The sequence below is a fragment of the Aythya marila genome, assembly GCF_965140915.1.
Source record: "Aythya marila genome assembly, chromosome: 20".
Classification (NCBI taxonomy): domain Eukaryota; kingdom Metazoa; phylum Chordata; class Aves; order Anseriformes; family Anatidae; genus Aythya; species Aythya marila.
This window is the reverse complement of record NC_139061.1, coordinates 5,016,596-5,036,604: the sequence shown is the minus strand read 5'-3', so window position 1 is coordinate 5,036,604 and position 20,009 is coordinate 5,016,596. Positions and strand designations below refer to the sequence as shown.

Here is a 20,009-nt window from a genome sequence, read left to right as displayed (position 1 = left end):
GAGGTGACTGCTGAAACAGGTTGGTGCTGGTGCCACTGGGTGGTGACAGTCCCTGTGCCACTCTGCTCCCCTGGCTGCGGGGCTGTGAGCACCGTGGCCCTTTGGGTGCTCCCACGGTGGTGTTCCTCCTGCTGGGGCCTCTTTCCACAGCACCAATATGAAAATGGAAGGGTTCTGGGAGCCATCACCAGCTCTCCCTGCTGTCTGCTGTGTGCATCCTCTTGGCTAACCCCCTCAGCACCAGCGTCTGCTAAAGGCTTTGGGGTTTTAAAGCTCTCAGATGCAGCTGGGCTGGGGATGCTGTGAAAACAGGAGCTCCTTGGAAGCAGCAGGTAGGTGGCTGGGAGCTGCCCAGAAATGGGTTGGGTTTGTTCTTCTCCCACCCTGCCTGTGAAATAAGAGGTTTCTAGCTCACAGCTCAGCTTTCTATCCCTGGATCGTGTTGTCCCAGCAAACAAAACAGAGAATTGAGATGAAAATTGCTCTGGCCCTGCGCAAAGCGAGAATTTCCTGCTGAGTGGGGCAGGAGGCATGCAGGAGCCCTCCCTGCAGCTCCTGGGCCTGAATCAGCCGCAGCCTCCCTGCCCCTGGGCTGCTCCGTGCTCTGCCGAGGGCCTCGAGCCCCACGGTGTGGGTTCCTCCCCAGCTCCTTTGCCCCACGCTGGTTATTTTTAGTGCTGACCCCACAACTATGCTGACCCCGTGGCCGTGGGGCAGGGACTGGCAGCTGAAACTGTGACTCAGTGTCCCTGTGCCACATCACCCAGGCGGGTGCTGAGCGAGCTTGGCATCACCCCCAGGGGTTGGGGTTGGGGTTTCGCCCTGGGGAGGGGGCTTTTGCCTTTGCTGTACCTCAGTTTCCCCACCTCTGGCAGGGGGAATGTTTCGGGGTGCAGCCAGGAGGGTGCCCACAGCTGTGCTGGGTTCCCCCCTCCCTAACCCCTCTGTGTATTCCCCGGATGCCCCATTTCCACTTAATCTGAAGGAGAAGCCACAGCCCCTTCGGGAGGGAGGGGGAAATCCTTTCCCATGCAGGAAGGGCAGCCGCAGCCCTTGGCAAACAGCACACACGCGGCACACTCAGCCCCGCAGCATGGAGAGCAGCCGGGGGGGGCACGAAGCCTTGGCACAGCTCCCTGGCCCCATCCCAAGGGCTGGGGGGGGCCCAGTTCCCGGGGGCGAAGGGGGCTGTGATGGCCCAGCCCTGACACGAGCGAAGGGTGAGGATGGGGACGGGGCAGCTCGGCTGCCTCCCCGCCCTCTGCGCTGGGTGGGAGCGGAATGCTTTGGGTTTTGGGCAAGTTTTGGGTGTGATGGCTCCAGCTGCTTCCCTACCCATGGGGCAAGGCCAGCCCCGTGCCAAACCCGCGTGGTTCTGGGTGCTGAGGTGGGCACGGGGCACCCGTGGGGCCCAGGCACTGCTGGGGGGGGGGGCAGGACCACCAAAGCCTCCCAGTCCCATTGCCTTGTCCTTCACACGCTCCTCCCGTGCCACCTCTGTGCCTCAGTTTCCCCTTTCCTAGCCCAGCAGCCTTGGTGCCTCGTGTTTGGGGTTTGATGGCTCCTGGCTGTTTTTTGGACCCGTGGTGACCCGGGAGGGGCCCTGTCCACCTCTGCCCCCGGGGTCTGGCCGTGCTGGTGGAGCCATCGCAGGAATGTGGGGCTGGGAGGGCCGGGCTCAGGGGGGGGCACCCGGGGCTGCTCGGCCCCTCGGCAGTGGGACACGGCACGGCACAGACACGGCCATGGAGCTGCCACGGGTGCTGCTGGTGCTGGCTGTGATGGGCACAGCCACTGGCCTGGGTGAATCCTCGGGGGGGACACGGGGGCTGCGGGGTGGCTTCCCCACGGGTTTTGGTGCTGGGGAGGGCTCATGGGGCTGTTTGTGGGTTTGGGGGGGCTCTATGTGGCTGCCATCCCACTGGGGTGACCCCGGTGCAGCCACGAGCTGGGGTCCCCGTGCCACTGGCTCACGGCCATGCCCCCAGCCCTGCTGCCCTACGAGCCCCGCGTGCCCCCCGGGGCCCTGCTGGGGAAGGTGACGGCCACCACCTTCGCGCTGGAGAGACCCTGCTGTGTCTTCCACCACCTCACCAACGCCTCCGACGCCGTCTGGCTCGTGGTGGCTTTCGCCAACGGTGAGCACCCGGTGCAGCGGGGGACATCGGGGACCCTTGTTTTAGCTGCTCACCCCTCTGCCTGTGCCACGCAGCCTCGGCCACCTTCAGAAACCCCCCGTCCCGTGCCGACGTGCCCCTCTACGAGGGGCTGCCCACCGCCCATGCCTACATGACGCTGGAGACAGCAGCGGCCGCCTACGCCTGCTCGGTGCCCGGCCCGGTGCTGCGGGTCGGGGGGGACGCGGCGTGCGGGGGCCAGCACGGCCAAACAGCCTGCAACGGGCCCCTGCCCTCCCCGGGGCCCTACAGGTGAGATGGGATGGGTGGGGTGGGATGGGACCCCCGGGGGGAATTCCCCATCCCCAGGGACCGGCGGGTATCCCCCAGGGCTTGTGTTGTCCCGCTGGTGCCCGTCCCACAGGGTGAAGTTCCTGGTGATGGGCTGCCACGGCCCCAAAGCGGAGACGAGGTGGTCCGACCCCATCCTCCTGCGGAGAGGTACGGGTGGCAGCGGGGCTGGCACAGCACCACCTTCCCCCCACATCCCCTGGGCTGCGGCATCGCCCCGTGCCGCCACCCCAAACCCCAGAGGGGAGGAGAGTTCCCCAAGCTCCCCTGCTCACCCTATTCCTGGGTGCCCCCCATCCTCCCCGTGTGTCCCTCACCCCGTGCCCTTCCAGCCCGCAGCCCGAGCACCGTTGACCCCGTGCCCACGCAGCGCAGCAGCGACGTGGTCGTCATCGCCTCCATCCTGGCCAGCCTCGGCGCCGGGCTGGCCGTGGCAGCGCTCGGTGCCGTGGGGTACGAGGGCTGAGCGGGGCCGTGCTCGGGGGGATGTGTCCATGGGGTCCTGGGAGAGCATCCCCTCCTTGATCCCAAGGACAAAGAGAGGGAGCAGAGAGGATTTTAAGAGTTAAAGACCTTTTTTTTTAAATTGATTTGGGGTTTTAGATGTAGGGGATGTAGGAGAAGGGGGTGGTTTTTGTGGGGTTTGGTCCCTTGGGGGCCAGCGGAGCTGCGGGGACCCTGCTCGATGCCTCCTTTTGCCTCCCTGCAGCGCCGAGGCGTGGAGACTCCTGTGCCGCCGGGATTTCGGGGCTGCCTTCTCCCAGCACTCCTACAGGACCCACCACATCTCCCCCACCCTGCCCCAGCCCCTCTGCTGCGGGTGCTGCAGGGCGGCGAGGAGCTGCTCTGCCCCTCGTGCTCCCTGCGCTGCCGAGTAAACTCCTCGTAGTACGGCCTCGCCGCACGGCCTTCCCCTTGGTGCTTTGTTCCCCAGCTGGCCCCAACACCAAGAACGGGGGCACCAGACCCCAAAATCGAGGTCCCTGCTGGGGAGGCTGCAGCTGGGGGTCGAGGCGGGTCCCAGTGTGGGGTGCGGGCGGTGGCACACCCCTGCTACGAGCGTGCCCGTTCTCTGCGCGCCTCCCGGCGGGCACCCAGGCGTAGTAAATGCTCCCCGGGGGAACGGGCCCGACCTGTTTGCTGCGGGGCCGTGGCTCGGCGCAGGAATGTGGGTGGTTGGAGGCCGCAGGCGGGTCCCCTGGGGCCAAACCGCGCGTCCCCCGCCTGCCGCCCGCACTCGGCGCTCGGCACCCAGGCCCTGCACCATGCTCCCGCTGCTCCTCCTGCTGCTGCCGGTGGCCCACGGCCTGCGTGAGTCTGTGCTCTGAGGGGGGCTTCACGGCGTGACCCCCTCCCCAAAATGGGCTAGGGGGGATAGGGGTGGGGGAGGGTGATGTTCCTGCCCGTGGGTGTCCCCTCGGCATGGGCACGGGGGCTGCAGGAGGTGCAGGGCACCCCCCTTCTGGGGACACCCTCGCTTTGGGACCCTCGCGGGCGGCACCCAGCTGGGTCCTGCAGCACAGCCCCGTGGCCTCTGGGGTCTCCCCGGGCTGTGTCTCTCCATGGGTGGTGGCACCGAGGGGCCTGGCTGCGTCTTTTCATCCAACTTGCTGCGTTTGAACCCAAAACGAGCGGTGGGGCGGAGCTGGGAGGCGAGGGGGCCACGCAGCCGGGATCCCCCCGGGGCAGCTCCCTCTGTGCCAACCCCCCTGGCGCTGTCCCGAGCCACCAGCCCCTGCTCCAGCCGGGGCCGGGGGCTCCGCTCTCATCGCGTTTTCATCGCAGAGGAGCTCTCGTACGAGCCGATCCTCACCGAGCACAAGATGAGCGGCCGGATCACTGCCAGCACCTTCGTGCTGGAGCAGCCCCGCTGCGTCTTTGACAATGACACCGCGATAGGAACAACCACCAGCATCTGGCTGGTGGTGGCCAAGGCCGCGGGTAGGTGTGGTGGTGGGGACACGGGGAGGGGGCTCCCAGCGTGTCCCCTCCCTCACCGCCCTCCCTCGTCCCCGCAGCCTCCGTGAGCTTCACCAACAGCGTGCAGCCGGGGCTGCCCCAGTGGGCTTTCCAGAACTTCCCCGCCAACACCTCGGCCTACCTGACGCTCAACACCACCATCCTCAACTACCCCTGCCCCAAAAACACCCCGGACATCACGGTGCTGCGCGTGGGCAGCGAGACCAGCTGTGCCAAAAACACCGCCGTACCCACCTGTAACGGCCCCCTGCCCGGCCCCGGGCCCTACAAGTGAGCCTGGTGCTGGGGAGGATACGGGGGGGGGGTGCAGCCCTGGTGGGTGCCGACCCCATCCCACAACCTGCCCTCCTCCCCCAGGGTGAAGTTCCTCGCCCTGAACGGCATCGAGCCCGTGGCCGAGACCCAGTGGTCGAAGCCCATCACACTGAGGACAGGTACCAGGGGGGAAACTGAGGCAGGGCACCACCGTGGGCATGCACCCCATGAGGTGCTGCCCCCCCACACACCCTGATCTCTCTCCCCCAGCCCAGCAGCCCCCGAGCAGCCCCGGGGCGGGCGGCAAGCGCAGCGCCGAGATGATCGCCATCACCTCCATCCTCTCCATCCTCCTCGCCGTGCTGCTGGCCGGCCTGGTGGCCACACTGGCCTTCAGCGGGTGAGTCCGGGGGGCACGCGAGGAGTGGGTGGGCGACGCCAGCACCCCGTGTCCCTAACCCCGTGCCCCTGTCCCCCCAGCTCCGACCCCTGCGGCCGTGGAGGCATCTTCAAGCCGGAGGCGGTGTCGGTGCGGCGCTACAACACCCACCACGTCTACGACCAGCCGGCCGCGCGCCTCTGAGCCCCGCCGCCCGCCGGGAACCCCCCCGGGGACCCCGGGGTGACCGCGGGCTGAGTGGGAGCGGAGATAAATGGGATTTCTGCCTGCCTCCTGCCCGCCTCTGCCTCCCTCTGTGGCCTCCAGCGATGCCTCGCCGAGTGTCCCGGCCCCATAATGCGGCGAGGGTTTGGGGTTTGGGGAGGGGGAGGTGTTCCTGTGCTTGGTCTGCTTTGGCCATGGGTGAGAAGCCCCCCGGTGTAAGGCAGGGTCTGGGCTCACCCCACAGAGCCTGGGAACAGCCCAGGGGGTGGTGGCAGCCCCCCCAGGTTTCTGTGGGGCCAGGAGAGCCCCGGGCCCTGTGCTCGCTGCAAGGGCAGCGGTCGGCACCTGCCCCCGCTCTGCAAACCGCCCCTGTGAGCTGCAGGACAGGGCGGCATGATCCCACGGTGTCCCCACCATGTCCCTGCAATGTCCCCGTGGTGTCCCTAAAATGTCCCTGCAATGTCCCCACGGTGTCCCCACAACAGCTGGGCACAAATGCCAAGGCCCCTCGGTGTCCTTTAGCGGAGAGGTCCCCCGGGAGGGTTTTCCCTGCTCCCTGCACATTGCTGAAGGTGTGTTCAGTGCACCGAGACCACCTCCTTGCGACAGCACGGGCACAGCCCAAACCCTGCCAAAAAAGAAAAAAAAAAGGAAAAAAAAAGAAAAAAAAAAAAGGAAAGAAAAGGAAAAAATGGAAAAAAATGAAAGAAGGGAAGGGGGAAAAAGAAAAGGGAAAAAGAAAAGAGGGAAAAAAGGGAAAAAGAAAAGGGAAAAAGGGAAAGAAAATAAAAAAGTAAAGAAAAGGGAAAAAATGAAAGAAGGGAAAGGGGAAAAGAAAAGAGGGTGGAAAATGGAAAAAGAAAAGAGGGAAAAAAGGGAAAAAGAAAAGGGGGGGAAGGGAAAGAAAATAAAAAAGAAAGAAAAGGAAAAAGGGGGAAAAATGAAAGAAGGGAAGGGGGAAAAGAAAAGGGGGAAAAAAGGAAAAATAAAAGAGGGGAAAAATGGGAAAAAGAAAAGGGGAAAAAAAGAGGGAAAAGAGGAAAAAAGGGGAAAAAACGGGGAAAAAGAGGGGGGAAGGGAAAAAGGAAAGTAAGGGAAAGAACAAAAACAGGAAAGAAAGAAAAAAAGAAAAAAAGGGAAAAAAAAGGAAAACCCCAACCCAGGCGAAACCCGGGGTTTGGGCCCCGCCCCCCTGCGCGCCTCGCCCCGCCCCCCTCCTCCAGGCCCCGCCCGCCTCCTTGAAGGCTCCGCCCCCTGTCCCCGCCCCGCGCTCTGATTGGCTGCCCGCGGCGCCGGCCGGCACATGGGCTGGGGGCGCTGGGGCCGCGGGTTCGAGTCCCGCCGTGTCCGCGCGGTGCCGCCGCCCCCATGGCGCTGCGCAGCGCCCTGTCCGTGCGCATCGTGGAGGGCAGGGACCTGCCCGCCAAGGACATGTGAGTGCCCCCGGGCCGGGGGAGGGGGGGCTCCGGGAAGGGTTTGGGATGCCCCCGGGCCGCTGCCGTGCTGCTTCGCCCCCGCCGTGGATTTGGGGTGCGCCCCGCAGCCAGCCCCCGTGATTTGGGGGAGCGCTCCCGGGGCTTGGGGGCGCCCCCCCGTGGTTTGGGGCATCGCCCGGAATGGCTTTGGGACCGCCCCGGCAGTGCCTGTGCTTTGGGGGTCTCCCCCCGGATGGCTTTGGGGTGCTCCTTCCTTTAGGGTTTCCCCCAGGGTGGCTTTGGTGCGGCGCTCCCCGCAGTGCTTTTGCTTTAGGGACCCCCTCTGGGGGGGCTCTGGGGTGCCCACAGCCATTCCTAGTGCTTTGGTGCCCCCCTGGCTTTTGGGACACCCCTGGGATGTCTTTGAGGTTCCCTCCCCGGAGCACTCAGCGTTGGGGGTGTCCCAGCACGGTGCTTTAAAGCAGCCCCTATAATTTTGGGGGTGGGGGCGGCCATACAGCTTCGCAGGGACCCCGGTAGGGCTGTCACCCACCAGGAGGTGCCCCCATCCCTCTGTCCCCGCTCATCTCCCAGCACCCAGCCCGGGGGCTCCGTCGGTGTCCCCATCGGGTCGGGTTTTCCCTCCTTGGCAGCCCCCCAAGGGCTGTCCACGCGTCCCAGCATCGCCACGGGGCAGGACGTGGGGGCAGCACGGGGGGGACCCAGGCGTGGAGCCCCCAGGATGCCATCGAGGAGCACGCTGCAGCCTGGCAGGGTCGGGGCTGCTGGAAAAAAAAAAGCAAAAAAACCCTACAGCCGTCATGGAAAAAGAGGATAAACAAGGAAAGAAACATGACTTTTTTTTTTTCTTCTTGCCTTTTTTTTTCCTAAACCCCATGTGTCAAGGCCTGGCTTTTATTTTTTTTTTTTAAATCCCTTGGCATCCATCCCCGCTGGGAACTCGGACCAGCGAGGGGAGGCTCTGCTTTTTAGGAGGAACATTTTGCGGGAGGGATGACGCCGCCGTGAGCAGAGGTTTCCAGATGGGAGCAGAGCTTTCCAGCCCCGTGGGCACGAGGCTCAGGGCAGGGGCAGCGGCTGCCCCGGGAGGGAAACCCGAGCACAGACCTGATGCATTCACCGCTGCCATCCCCTCCCCTGCTCCTGCCGCTGATTTATGGCATCCCGCTGATTTATGGCATCCTGGTCCTCCGCCCTGTCCTGTCGCAGGCAGCCTTTGGGGTTTCCCTAAGGAAATCCGGGATGTCACCGGCAGCCCCGGGGCGTGTTTGTGGGTCAGAGCCCGCTCACAAACCTCCCCCCCCGGGCTTCCCTCTCCGTGGGTGCAGCACGGCGAGTCCCCGGGCACCCTGACATTTAAAACTGTGACCACTCCGGAGGCTGCAAGAACAAAAGCTTCGAGGTCTGTGCTGTGCTGCCGGCAGCCATAAACCCTGCACAACGTAATTCACGGCCTCTGAGCTCGGGCTGGGGGGGAAATCCTGCTGCTGGCAGGGCGGGCAGGTCTGCACCGGCGGGGTTCTCCGTCTAAATCCGACGGAGGAGGACCTCACTGCAGCCACGGTGCTCAGCAGCAGGATTTGGGTGATGCTGCTGCTCTTGGTGCCTCCCCGGTGCCCTGTTGCCCCCGCAGCCCCGTTCTCACAGCAGCAGCGGGGTTTTGCTGGGCTCTACCCCAGCCTGGCGCCGCTACGATGCAAAGTTTCTCCCCGCCGCTGTTCCTGTGGGTTCCCCCCCTCTTCCCAGAGCAGAAGCAGCGCCGCTTGTTTCTGTTCCTCCTGCAGGCGCCCGCCCCGAGCGTGGTTTGGCAGCGGGGCCGCCGGGCAGCCACAAAACCGTGGAGCTGCCCATAAAGAGGCAGAAGCCTGCTGCAGCTCCTGCCCTCCGGCACGTCGCCGGCTGCACCGCGTGGGACCCAGCCCGGGAAAGCACCTCCAGCCCCGCAGGGCTCCCGAGCCCCCCCAGCTGAGCCCTGCAGAATCCCCCCCCTGCATCTTCAGTGCGGGAAAGCAAGGAAAATTGCCTGCTTTCTGGGATTTTTCCCCCTGCCTCCCCAAGGGCTGGGTAAAAGCGGTGTTTTTTTAATGGCAGAGCTCGCTGCCTCAGCCCCCTCCCCAGCCCCACGAGGCAGCACTGTGTGGTGCTGTCAACCCCTACCCCTCGTTGTTTTTTTTATGTTTTCTCCTTCTAAAGCCCGACCTTGCCCCTTCCCCTCTCCTTCCCCTCCATCACAACGCTCGGGCTCTGTGCTCCAGGGCTGGGCGGACAGAGCCAGCTGCGTGGGCGGCAGCAGGATGCCCAGCACCCACGGAGAGCCTGCAAAATCGCCTTCCCTGCCATTCGACGAGTGCTGGTGGCGATGCTGCAAAGACGACATAATCCGGGGCGTTCGGCTGCGTGACCCTGCCCAGGCTGCGGGGCCCCCAGGGGATTTATCCCCAGCCCCTGCAAAGCACGGGCTCTGAAGCAGCAGATTTTGGCAGACCTGGGTTTTAATCCCCTGTGCTGGTGGCTGGGACCAGCCAGGAGCAAGCGATGCGCAAGCCCAGGTGCTCGGCGCATCCCCGTGCTGGTGCTTTGCTCACATGCAAATCCCCCGGCGCTGCTCTGGGGCTGTGGTTGGGCGCTGCAGCGCTGATGCTGACCGTGCTGGGAGCTCCCCAAAATTCAGGGCTAGCAGGAAAACCCAGCACAGTGCCCCTACAGCCACCGGCACTGAAAACCTGCTCCGTGTTGTTCGGCAGAGCTCAGCTGGGCAGATGGTGGCTCTCCATCTGTGTACTCGCTGCCCGCTTAATGGTTTGCATAAGGCAGGGAACGGTGGTAGTTTCGGGTTAATGGTGCTTAATCCCCTGGTTTCATTTAAAACCTGCCTGGCCGTGGCTGGGAGCGGGCAGAGTGCGGCTCTTAGCAACCTGCCCGACATCGGGGGTGCCCCGGGAGGGGACACCAAAGGACGAGGACACCGGCACCATGCCCAGGGCGTGCAGCACACAGAAACGGAGCGCGGGGGCAAGGTCCCCTGCGTGTTGAAAGGGAGACGGCAAAGGCAGATTGGGGCTGTTTGCTCTCGCTTGTTTATTTTGTCTTCCGGCCGCCTGTCGCTCTCTGGAGCCAACCCATGTTCCTTAGGGATGGCCAAGTGGCCGAGCTGTGAGGCCCCCGATGCTGGTGGCAGCCCCACGTGGCCATGTGGGTCCCCTCCTGGACCCCTTTGGTCCCCCAGCAGCTGCGCTGTGCAGGGCAGGGAGCATCCCAAACCCTTTTCATCCCCTGGCAGCCGTGTGTGGTGATGTGGGGTCCCCCAGCCGTCGTTCTGAAGCGCTCGGGGCAGCCAGGACCCATGGGTGTCCCCAGACGCACACTGAGCAGATCCCTTTCCACCTCCTTGGCCAGCACACGGGTCCTGATGGCTCCTCCACCTCCAGCCCCATCCGTGTCTGCAGCTGAGTCACCCCCTTTCTGAGGAACTCGGCCTGGCTGTCAAGTGGTGATTTTTTGGCAGCAGCACGCAGGAATGGTGACTGGGGCCGTCCTCGGGGAGGATGCGGGCTCAGAGCATCGTGGTGGCCACAAACACCCTGCGGTGGCCATGGCACGCGCTGCCCTCGCCCTGCGTCACCACAGGGTGTCCCCGGGGATGTCTGGGCTCTGGGTCCGTCTCGGGGCTGGAGGAGGCTGTTGTGGCTCCCGGTGTGTGCCAAAAAGGGCTGCAAACACTCACTTTGGGGAAAGGGTGGGATTTGTTTGTTATTCGCCTTCCTATCTGGAAGAGAAGCCGCCTTCGGCTGCCAGCAGGATGCTGGGGTCAGGGCTACGAAGCCGGGCTCGCCGCGTGCCTGCAGCCGCGGGACCGGCGGCGCTGACGGGGCCGTGCCGTTGCCTTCCAGCACAGGGAGCAGCGACCCGTACTGCATCGTGAAGATCGACAACGAGCCCATCATCAGGTGAGCGGGTCCGGGCCCTCTGCCCTCTCTGCTTTGGGCTGAGCCCCTCCTCAAGGCATGGGCCACGGTGCCCGGTAGCCCACGGCCAAGCCCTGCCCCGTAAGCCACCCCGCTGCGGGTGCTGCGCCCCAGCCAGGTGTCACCAAACGCTCGTGGGGCTCTGTCCCCGCCATCAGCGGTGCCGTTCTGCCCCGCAGGACTGCCACGGTGTGGAAGACGCTGTCCCCATTCTGGGGGGAGGAGTACGAGGTGCACCTGCAGCCCACCTTTCACAGCGTCTCCATCTATGTCATGGATGAGGACGCGCTCAGGTACGGGCAGGTCGCTGCTGGGACACCACAGGGTTTAGGGCTGGGGAGCTGGAGCTCAGCGCTTATAGGGGACGGGCAGTCTGCTCAGCCCCATAGCAGACACCAGAGAACCCACAGCTGGCCACGCAGGTGTGGGTTTTAGGACATGAAAGCATCCAGGCTGGGAGGGGATGGTGCTGGATGTGGTGTCCTGAGCCCGAGGTGGCAGCGAGCAGTGGCTGAGGTGGGGACAGCGGCACCATGGGGACCCCAGCCCAGGACCACCGGGCGCCTCATCCCCTGTCCCTTTGTGCCACCCCCCTGGCACCTCCCTGCTTGTGTTTTGCAGCCGTGACGACGTGATCGGGAAGGTCTGCATCACCCGCGCCATGCTGGCAGAGCACCCCAAGGGTAGGGGACGGGGGGGCTGTCCCCAGCCCTGCAGCCAGCGGGTGCCGGAGGCGTGCCCGGGTCCCCCCGTGACGGTGCCCGCCGTCCCCGCAGGGTACAGCGGCTGGGTGAGCCTCAGCGAGGTGGATCCTGACGAGGAGGTGCAGGGGGAAATCCACCTCTGCGTGGAGCTCCTGGAGGGCGAGGGTGGCCGGCGGCTGCGCTGCACCGTGCTGGAGGCCAGGTGAGGGGATGGGGACGGGGATGTCCCGCTCCCGGGGTGGCGTGGGCAGCTCCTTGCCTGCTGCTCTCTGGTGAGTCCTGGCTGCTCCATGACTCAGTTTCCCCATTGTGCCTGAGGCTGGGGAACCGAGGAGGGGAGCAGGAGTGCACCTCGTTGTTTTGGGGGTTAACTGGAATGTCCCCTCTCTTCTCCGCAGGGATTTGGCCAAGAAGGACCGGAACGGAGCCTCTGACCCCTTCGTCCGTGTGCGCTACAACGGCAAGACACAGGAGAGTGCTGTGAGTCCTGCTCCAGCTTATCCCATCCCGCAGCCTGTGGCAGTGCAGGGAAGACCCTCCTCCGGGAGCCCTCAGTGTCCCCAGAGGGATCAAATCCCCACGGCAAAGGGGCGAAGCCGTTGCCTTTGCAGGTGGTGAAGAAGTCCTGCTACCCACGCTGGAACGAATCCTTCGAGTTCGAGCTGCCCGAGCCCGCCGGGGAGAAGCTGTGCGTGGAGGTGTGGGACTGGGACCTCGTCAGCAAGAACGACTTCTTGGGCAAGGTGAGCCCCAAAAAGCACCGCCGCCCACCCCTGCAGGTTGTGGGGCAGGCAGGGGGCATTTCTGAACCTCCCCTTCCCACCCAGGTGGTGTTCGGCGTGCAGGGGCTGCGGGCGGCCGGGCGGCAGGAGGGCTGGTTCAGGCTGCAGCCCCACAGGTCCAAGCCGAGGGAGGACGGGTGAGTCTGGGCACCGGGGCGCACCGCAGGGATGAGCAAGGTGGGACGTGGTGGGGACGTGCACGCCGTGTTCCTGCAGGCGCCGAGGCAGCCTGGGCTCGCTGCAGCTGCAGCTGAGGCTGCGGGACGAGACGGTGCTGCCCTCGCACTGCTACCAGCCCCTGGTCCAGCTCCTCTGCCAGGAGGTGAAGTCGGGGCGCCAGGTGAGGGGTCCGGGATGGGGATGTGGGTGTGCGTCTCCCTCGGGCCACCACATCCTCGTGTTTCTCCCCTCCAGGACGGCCGGGTACACCTGGTCACCCTCCTCGATGAAACCACCACGGCTGAGTGCCGGCAGGAGGTCGCCGTCAACTTGGTGAAGCTCTTCCTGGGCCAAGGGCTGGTGAAGGAGTTCCTGGACCTGCTCTTTGAGCTGGAGCTGGCCAAGCCCTGTAAGGCTGGGCTGGGGAGCGGTGCCGGGGGCTGCCAGCCTTCTCTTGGGGCTGCAAAATCTCTGCAACCTCGCGTGGTGATTCCTGGGGGCACGGCTGAGGTTCAGCCATCGTGCTGTGCTGTGGGTGGGAACCTGCTGGGTTCATCCCGGGGAACTTGCTGGCAGTGTTGGCTGTAGTTGGTGGAGGAGCAATGGTTTGAGGTTGGGAAACCTCTGACTGCAGTGAGAACGGGCAGGGGGTGGAGGGCAGAGCCCCTGGGAACACCCCCACGGCTGCAGCTTCCTGGGGGTGACCCAGGGCCGTCCCCACAGCCCCTCTCCCCTTCCACAGGCGAGCCCAACACTTTGTTTCGGAGCAACTCCTTGGCCTCAAAATCGATGGAGTCCTTCCTCAAGGTGCCACACTGTCCCCAGACCCACGGGGAGCTTCAGCCCAAGCCCTGCTCGTGCCAGGTCCCCAAGGGAAACAGTCCCCTGCTGGGGCTGTTTCTCCCCCTGGGGCCAGGAGCTGAAGAAAATCCCCTGGGTGGCCCTGGGGACGGGGGTGTCGGGTGCCAAATACACGGCTGTGATCCCCCGGCAGGTGACAGGGATGCAGTACCTGCACGCCGTTCTGGGGCCCATCATCACCCGTGTGTTCGAGGAGAAGAAGTACGTGGAGCTGGACCCCAGCAAGGTGGAGATCAAAGACGTTGGGTAAGGGGCACAGGGGGGGGATGGCGGTGGGCTGGGGCTGCCCCCGGCGTGGGGCTGATGGGCTCCGATGGTGCCCGCAGGTGCTCGGGGCTGCACCGGGTGCAGACGGAGAGCGAGGTGATGGAGCAGGGCCGCCAGCATCTCCAGTCCTACCTCGGGGAGCTGCTGGACACCATCAGCAAGTCGGCCCCCACCTGCCCCCCCGTCATCCGCGCCGCTTTCCGGCAGCTCTTCCAGCGCGTCGGGGAGCGCTTCCCAGAGCACCAGGTCAGGCTGGGCGCGGGGACCCTGGTCAAAGCCTGCGGTGGGGCTGGAGGGCCGTGGAGGCTGGTGTCACACCACGCCATGAAGGTGGAAGTCTCTTTGGGCGGGTCGAGAAGGGACATTGCCAAAAGGCAGGGTGCGCTGGGGCTGTCCCAGTCTGCTTGGTGGGCTCTGCTCCTGCGTATGGAGCAGGGCCCGTGGGGATGTCCCCCACGGGGATGGGCCCTCACACATCTTGGTGGCTGCAGCACGCCAAGTTCGTGGCTGTCACCAGCTTCCTCTGCCTCCGCTTCTTCTCGCCGGCCATCATGACCCCCAAGCTCTTCCACCTGCGGGACGCGCACGCCGACGCGCGCACCAGCCGCACACTGCTGCTCCTGGCCAAGGTGGGGACAGGGGACGGCAGGGGATGGACGGCAGCGGGGGCGATGTCACGGTGGTGATGCCACCGTCCTGTGGTCTGCAGGCCATCCAGATGGTGGGCAACATGGAGCCGGCAGCGGGAAGGGCCAAGGAGGCCTGGCTGGCCCCACTGCAGCCCGCCCTGCAGCAGGGTGCCAGCCAGATGAAGGCCTTCATCACCCGGCTGGTGGGGACGGAGGAAGAGGAGGACGATGGCGAGGGGAGGCTGCGGAGCCCCCCCGCTGCCGTGGTGAAGGAGGGGCTGCTCTTCGTCCACAAGACGCGGGGCAAGGGGCCGCTGCTGTCCTGTGCTGCCAAGAAGCTCCACTTCTGCCTCACCGGGGAGGCCCTGAGCTTTGCCAAGAGCCCTGGGGCAGAGGTAAGGGGGGCACAGGAGGAGGTGGAAGCCCGCCGTGACTGGGGTGGCACTGAGCACCGTGTCCCCCATCTGGCAGAGGATCGGCTCCATCGCCCTGGCCAACATCCGTGCGGCCGAGAAGGTGGAGGAGAAGAGCTTCGGGAGCTGCCACGTCATGCAGGTTGTCTACGTGGATGAGAACGGGCAGCAGGAGACAGCCTACCTGCAGTGCAAGGTGGGATGGGACTGGGGTGGGGATGGGGGGTGTCAGCCAGCCGGGACACCCCATCTCCACCCCGTCCCCTGCGGCAGTGCGTCAACGAGCTGAACCAGTGGCTGTCCGCCCTGCGCAAGGTGTGCGGCAACAACCCCCAGCTGCTCTGCGCCTACCACCCCGGCGTCTTCAGGGGGGACAAGTGGACCTGCTGCCACCAGAAGGACAGGACGGGTACAGGGGGTGGCCAGGATGCGACGCGGGGGTGTTAGTGGGGTGCCTGCCTCCCTCCAAAACCCATCGCCAGCCCTCTGTCCCACAGGGCTGGGGTGCGACCGGACCCGGCACGGTGTCACCCTGCAGGACTGGAGTGACCCCCTGGATCCCGACGCAGAGGCACAGCGCCTCTTCCAGCACCTCCATGGCCTCCAGCAGCCCCTCAGGTGAGCCCCTCTTGGGGGGGGACAACAGGGAGGACAACCCCCTGTGTGTCCCCTGCCCCACAAAGGCTCTGTCTCCCCCGTTCCCTTCTCCCCAGGGAGAAATACTGGGAGTTGGTGAAGATGGAGGACCCCCAGAACGGCCCCCAGGTCTGCGGTGAAGGTAGTGATGAGGGGGACACTTGGGGAAACAGAGGGAGGAACCCTCAGCTCCCCATCCCCATCAGGGATGCACTGTTTGGGGCATCCTGCGTGTTTTTGGGGAGGTCTGGTATCATTGCCCTTTGGTCCCCCCCGCAGGTGCCCCAGTGCCCCCGGGGCTGAGCCAGCTCTTTGAGGTGCTGCAAGACCTGGAGGGCTGCCACCGCCTGCTGTCCCCCAGTCCCCCCGCATCCCCTGCCCTGCTGGAGCTGCAGACGTGAGGGGTGTGGGCAGGGAGATCTCTGTCGTGGGTGGTGGCAATAAAGGCACTTTGTTCCCTGCACCCCTGTCCTCTTGAAAATTTCTGCTGGCAGCAGGCCACTTCTCCCAGATGAAGAAAGAGCATCCATCCAGGAATGTGTCATTTCAGTACCAAGGGGCTTGGGGCAGTAGCCACAAGGGAGGCCATGGGGACATCAAGGATAAGAGGGACATTGAGGGCCTGGAGCATGTCCAGAGAAGGGCCACAAAGTTGGTGAAGGGCCTGGGACACAAGTCCTGTGAGGCGTGGCTGAGGGAACTGGGGTTTGGTCTGGGGAAGAGAAGGCTCAGGGCAGAGTTGCTCTCTGCAACTCCCTGAAAAGAAGGGGTGGGGAGCTGGGGGTCAGCCTCTCCTCACAGGTAACCAGTGATAGGACCAGAGGGAATGGCCTCAAGTTGTGCCAGGGGAGGTTCAGGTGGGAAATGAGGAGACATTTCTGCTCAGAAGGAGCAGTCAGGTGTTGGGACGGGTTGCCCAGGGAGGTGGTGGAGTCACCGTCCCTGGGGGTGTTCAAGGAGAGGTTGGACGTGGTGCTTGGGGACATGGTTTAGTGGGTGACAGTAGTGGTAGGGGCACGGTTGGACCAGATGATTTTGGAGCTCCTTTCCAACCTTAATAACTATGATTCTATGATTTTGTCCAACCAACGGCCAACTGGGGGCTTTCTTCTTAACGGGGGCTTCCGCTCTGCCCCCAAGAGGCTTTTGAGGAGAACTGTGCCACGGCTGCCCAGCTTGGATGTGGCATTGCCAAGGCTCCTTCTCACTGAGAAATTCAGGGAATGGCCCAAAACATTGGGGGGGCTCAGGCCCAAAACCTTGCTGGGCAGGCAGTGCCCCCGTGTGCACTGCTTTGAAGACCGCCTGCCCGCATCCTCCCCAGCCTTGTCACGACCAAAGGCCTTGTGGCATCACAAGGCTGAGCCACAGCTGCTGTTAGTCCTGGTGGTCACTGCCAGAGCTCTGCTCACCGTGACAGCCACCTCTGGTATTGGTATTGATCACTGGGAGAGGGCAGGATGAAGCTCAGCCTGACTCTCCTCCTGCGCATGGCTCTGGCTCTTCTTGGGTGGTGGCAATAAAGGCACTTTGTCCCCTGCACCCCTGTCCTTCTTTGGGGACACTGCTGGTCAGAGGGACAGGCACTGGTAGCACTGTGGCAGCACTGGGTGGAGGTGTTTCATGGCGGTGCTGCTCAAGTACTGTGTTCCTCATGGCCATGGCTCTGGCCATGGCTTCCATCCTCCCCAGGTGGCCTTGGCCTTTGCAGCCACTTCTGCAAATTATCTTTGTGGTCTTTTCCAATCTTAATAACTCTATGATTCTATGAATTTATCCAACCAAAAGCCAGCTTGGGGCTTTCCTCTTTAATAGGGACTTCCACTCTGCCCACAAGAGGCTTTTGAGGAGAACCGTGCCTTGGCTCTGCCCATGCCTTGTCAAACTCCCTCAGGAGGGCTGCCGGGTCCTGGAGGCTCCCTCGCGTGGCCTCGATGATGAAGGAAAAAAAAAAAAAAAAAGCCCTGCCCACCCATATCTACTACTTCTCCCCAGTTGTGAGAAAAAACTCAATAATTTTCTCAGGCAGGGTCTTCTGGGAAGTTCTGGGAAGCTATTTTATTCACCATTGCAATGGCAGGCGTCCTGCAAACAGGATCACACAGTAAAGTTTATTCCAACCTTAAGGGAAGGTTGGACCTGGTGATTAATGTGGGAATAAAAATGTTTTTGGAAGGAATGTGGTATTGAGATATGCTTGCAGTGATAAGAAAGCTTAAGAGGCGACCTTGTAAAATGCAGACAGCCAGAATCCTTACCGCAATTAGGCGGAAATCACTGTGTAAGAAACATTACCACCTCAAAGAGTATAAAAGGTAAAAGAAATTTGATTTATAACAGGCCATGAAAGCCATGTGTAGGCTGTGAAGCACCAGATAGATTGTGAACCTGGATTACCCAGTCAATGGGGAAACAGGGGAACAGTCCCAGTTGTCAAGAGAAAAAAAAAAAGGATGTGAACTGTGTTATGGAACTAGTAGGCGTGCTCCTGCTTGTGGGACGCCACCATTGCAATTAAGAAGAAAAATGCTACTTTACTGAGATCCTCGCTATGCTATTGCCTACGGAGAGTTTCTGGCATTGAGGACATGGTTTAGTGGGTGACACGGGTGGTAGGGGGACAGCTGGACCAGGTGATCTTGGTGGTCTTTTCCAACCATGCGACCTGTGTGAGCGCTGACGGTGGCACACCGTGTAACTGGTGCCACCACTAACCCCCCTTCTGGTGTCACTGGGGACACCACTGGTGTGTGTTTGTGTGTGTGTGTGTGGGGAAGGGTCGCTGCCCCGGCCGCCATTTCGTGGGACCCTCACGGGGGGGCTCGGACCTCCCGGCCTCCAGGGGCCGCTGTGGGCGGACGGGAGGGGCCGGGCGCCATGGTGGCGGCGGGGAAGGAGGAAGAGGAGGTGGCGGCGGGGGTGGCGGCACCATGAACGCGCCTCCGGCCTTCGAGTCCTTCCTCCTCTTCGAGGGCGAGAAGAAGTGAGCAGGGACGGGGCTGGTGGGGACTGGGGGGGGTGGGTGGGGCGGGACGGGCTCCCCCTGAGGTAACGGCCCCGTCTGCCGTGCAGGATCACCATCAACAAGGACACGAAGGTGCCCAACGCCTGCCTCTTCACCATCAACAAGGAGGACCACACGCTGGGGAACATCATCAAGTCGTGAGCTGAGGCGGGGTTGGGGTCATTTGGGGGCGGGTTTCGTTTTTTTATTACAATTTACTTCAGAATAGGCATGTTGTGATATCTTAGGTGAAGGCAAGGCAGCTCTGGTGTTAATATTTTCGTGATATTCACCGAGCCCTGTTTTAAAATGTAGTATCAAAGCCCGTACAAATGAGCAAGCAGCCTGCTCAGCTGTTCATACTGCCCTGTTTGAAAGTGTGCCATCAAAGCCTATGGAAAAGTGTTTTTTTATTTTCTTTCTTAAATAGAAAACGTTTGTATGTGTGCTACGTGCTTGTTCACTGCTGCTTTCCCCTTTCAGGCAGTTACTGAAAGACCCTCAGGTGTTATTTGCAGGGTACAAGGTCCCACACCCACTGGAGCACAAAATCATCATCCGCGTCCAAACCACTCCTGATTACAGCCCCCAGGAAGCTTTCACCAACGCCATCACGGATCTGATCAGCGAGCTGTCCCTCTTGGAGGAGAGATTCAGGGTACGTCTGTTTAACTGTAACCCGATTATACACTTTAACCAGAGTGTTGGTGTTAGCTAGAGTTGCTATTGTTTTGTGGCAATAAATTTGTTCAAGCCATGCTGGGTCTGGCTATTCAGACAGCTTCTTTCAGGGCCTGGCGGCTCCTGAGGGTTATTTACGTGCCCTGCATGAGTTAAACGGGTACACTGTAACAGCTCACAGTCTTACTAGGGTAGAAAAAAAACACTAATCTGTGTTTGTTTTTTATCACTTTCATTTTCTTGACCACTTGTAATCATGATCAGCTGTACAATCTGTGACTTTTGGGTCTTTATCCACCTGAAAGGCATTCAAGACAAAAGCAATGGGGACGACTGTGAATAGGGTACTAGCTAGCGTAGATGTAATGTTCTTGGATGTGTTGGTAAATGGTAAAAGCACCAGCAGCCCTTTTACAAATATGTTTTGATTTTAAGTTTCATTTGCTTGGATGGCATCAAGATTTCCACAGATGTTTCAGCCTGTTGTTTTGCAGTTTTTCTTGTGTTTGATAGAAGATGGATGGTATCAATGTTTAAACTAGCTTCCTTAGCTCAGTAACAGTTCTTGTTTTATCATGTGTTTCTGTTTGTTTATATTACAGGTTGCCATCAAAGACAAACAGGAAGGAATTGAGTGAAATCATCACGTTTAGAGTGGACTGAACTTCTGATGAAGAACAATGTGTCTGTTAGTTGAGTGCTTTATTTAAACCTCATTCATGGCAAGTGTTCCCCTGCTTGCCCCACTTATTTTTAATTTTTCACAGCTGCAGAGATATTTTGAGGGGGTTTTGTACCTGACAGGCAGCTTGCCAAGAGGATGAAAGTGTTTGATTTGATGGATAATTCATTACAATGATTTCTGTTTTTCTAATTGGAGCCTTAATGCAACTATTTATACTAGACTGTTGGTGAGTTTGACTGTACTTGCAGAATGATGAGTTGCTGAGTGATTGCAGTAGATATCTTCTTGTCCTTTTCAAGAAGTCTACGCACTGCCAACAGATCTGCATTTTGTTTTATTAAGTGTCATTTCTATAAAACAAATGCACAAATTGTGAAAACTTACAGTAAAAGAAACTGGATGTTTACAATGACTCAATGGGTTTAACAAACTCTTACCTTTTTTTCTTTTGCATGTAATAGCTGGTCTAGAAAACTTCAT

At 61.6% G+C, this 20,009-nt stretch overlaps 4 protein-coding genes across 4 annotated transcripts; all 4 read left to right on the top strand.

Annotated features, from left to right (window-relative positions):
- Positions 1-1,978: 1,978 nt before the first annotated feature.
- LOC309886118 (uroplakin-3b-like) lies at positions 1,979-2,934 on the top strand (the record flags this gene model as incomplete). The annotated part of the gene is made up of 4 exons (XM_082776689.1): positions 1,979-2,138; positions 2,213-2,429; positions 2,542-2,618; positions 2,801-2,934. 4 exons carry the CDS (start codon positions 1,979-1,981, stop codon positions 2,932-2,934), a joined length of 588 nt encoding a protein of 195 aa, XP_082632815.1.
- Positions 2,935-3,733: 799 nt separating this feature from the next.
- On the top strand, positions 3,734-5,352 carry LOC309886117 (uroplakin-3b-like protein 1; the record flags this gene model as incomplete). Its single annotated transcript, XM_082776688.1, has 6 exons — positions 3,734-3,779; positions 4,254-4,409; positions 4,487-4,718; positions 4,806-4,882; positions 4,974-5,103; positions 5,184-5,352. The coding sequence occupies 6 exons, from the start codon at positions 3,734-3,736 to the stop codon at positions 5,284-5,286; spliced, it is 744 nt and encodes a 247-aa protein (XP_082632814.1). The 3' UTR covers positions 5,287-5,352.
- A 1,251-nt stretch (positions 5,353-6,603) lies between these two features.
- On the top strand, positions 6,604-15,601 carry LOC309886055 (ras GTPase-activating protein 4-like). The gene is made up of 20 exons (XM_082776593.1): positions 6,604-6,740; positions 10,634-10,690; positions 10,888-11,001; positions 11,330-11,391; positions 11,485-11,614; positions 11,811-11,892; positions 12,024-12,155; positions 12,240-12,331; positions 12,411-12,534; positions 12,609-12,762; positions 13,096-13,160; positions 13,348-13,460; positions 13,541-13,727; positions 13,973-14,110; positions 14,191-14,505; positions 14,582-14,719; positions 14,797-14,932; positions 15,021-15,141; positions 15,237-15,301; positions 15,439-15,601. The coding sequence occupies exons 1-20, from the start codon at positions 6,676-6,678 to the stop codon at positions 15,558-15,560; spliced, it is 2,412 nt and encodes an 803-aa protein (XP_082632719.1). The 5' UTR covers positions 6,604-6,675; the 3' UTR covers positions 15,561-15,601.
- Positions 15,602-18,033: 2,432 nt separating this feature from the next.
- Positions 18,034-19,941, top strand: POLR2J (RNA polymerase II subunit J). The gene is made up of 4 exons (XM_082776047.1): positions 18,034-18,142; positions 18,232-18,321; positions 18,647-18,821; positions 19,447-19,941. Exons 1-4 carry the CDS (start codon positions 18,090-18,092, stop codon positions 19,480-19,482), a joined length of 354 nt encoding a protein of 117 aa, XP_082632173.1. The 5' UTR covers positions 18,034-18,089; the 3' UTR covers positions 19,483-19,941.
- Positions 19,942-20,009: the final 68 nt, after the last annotated feature.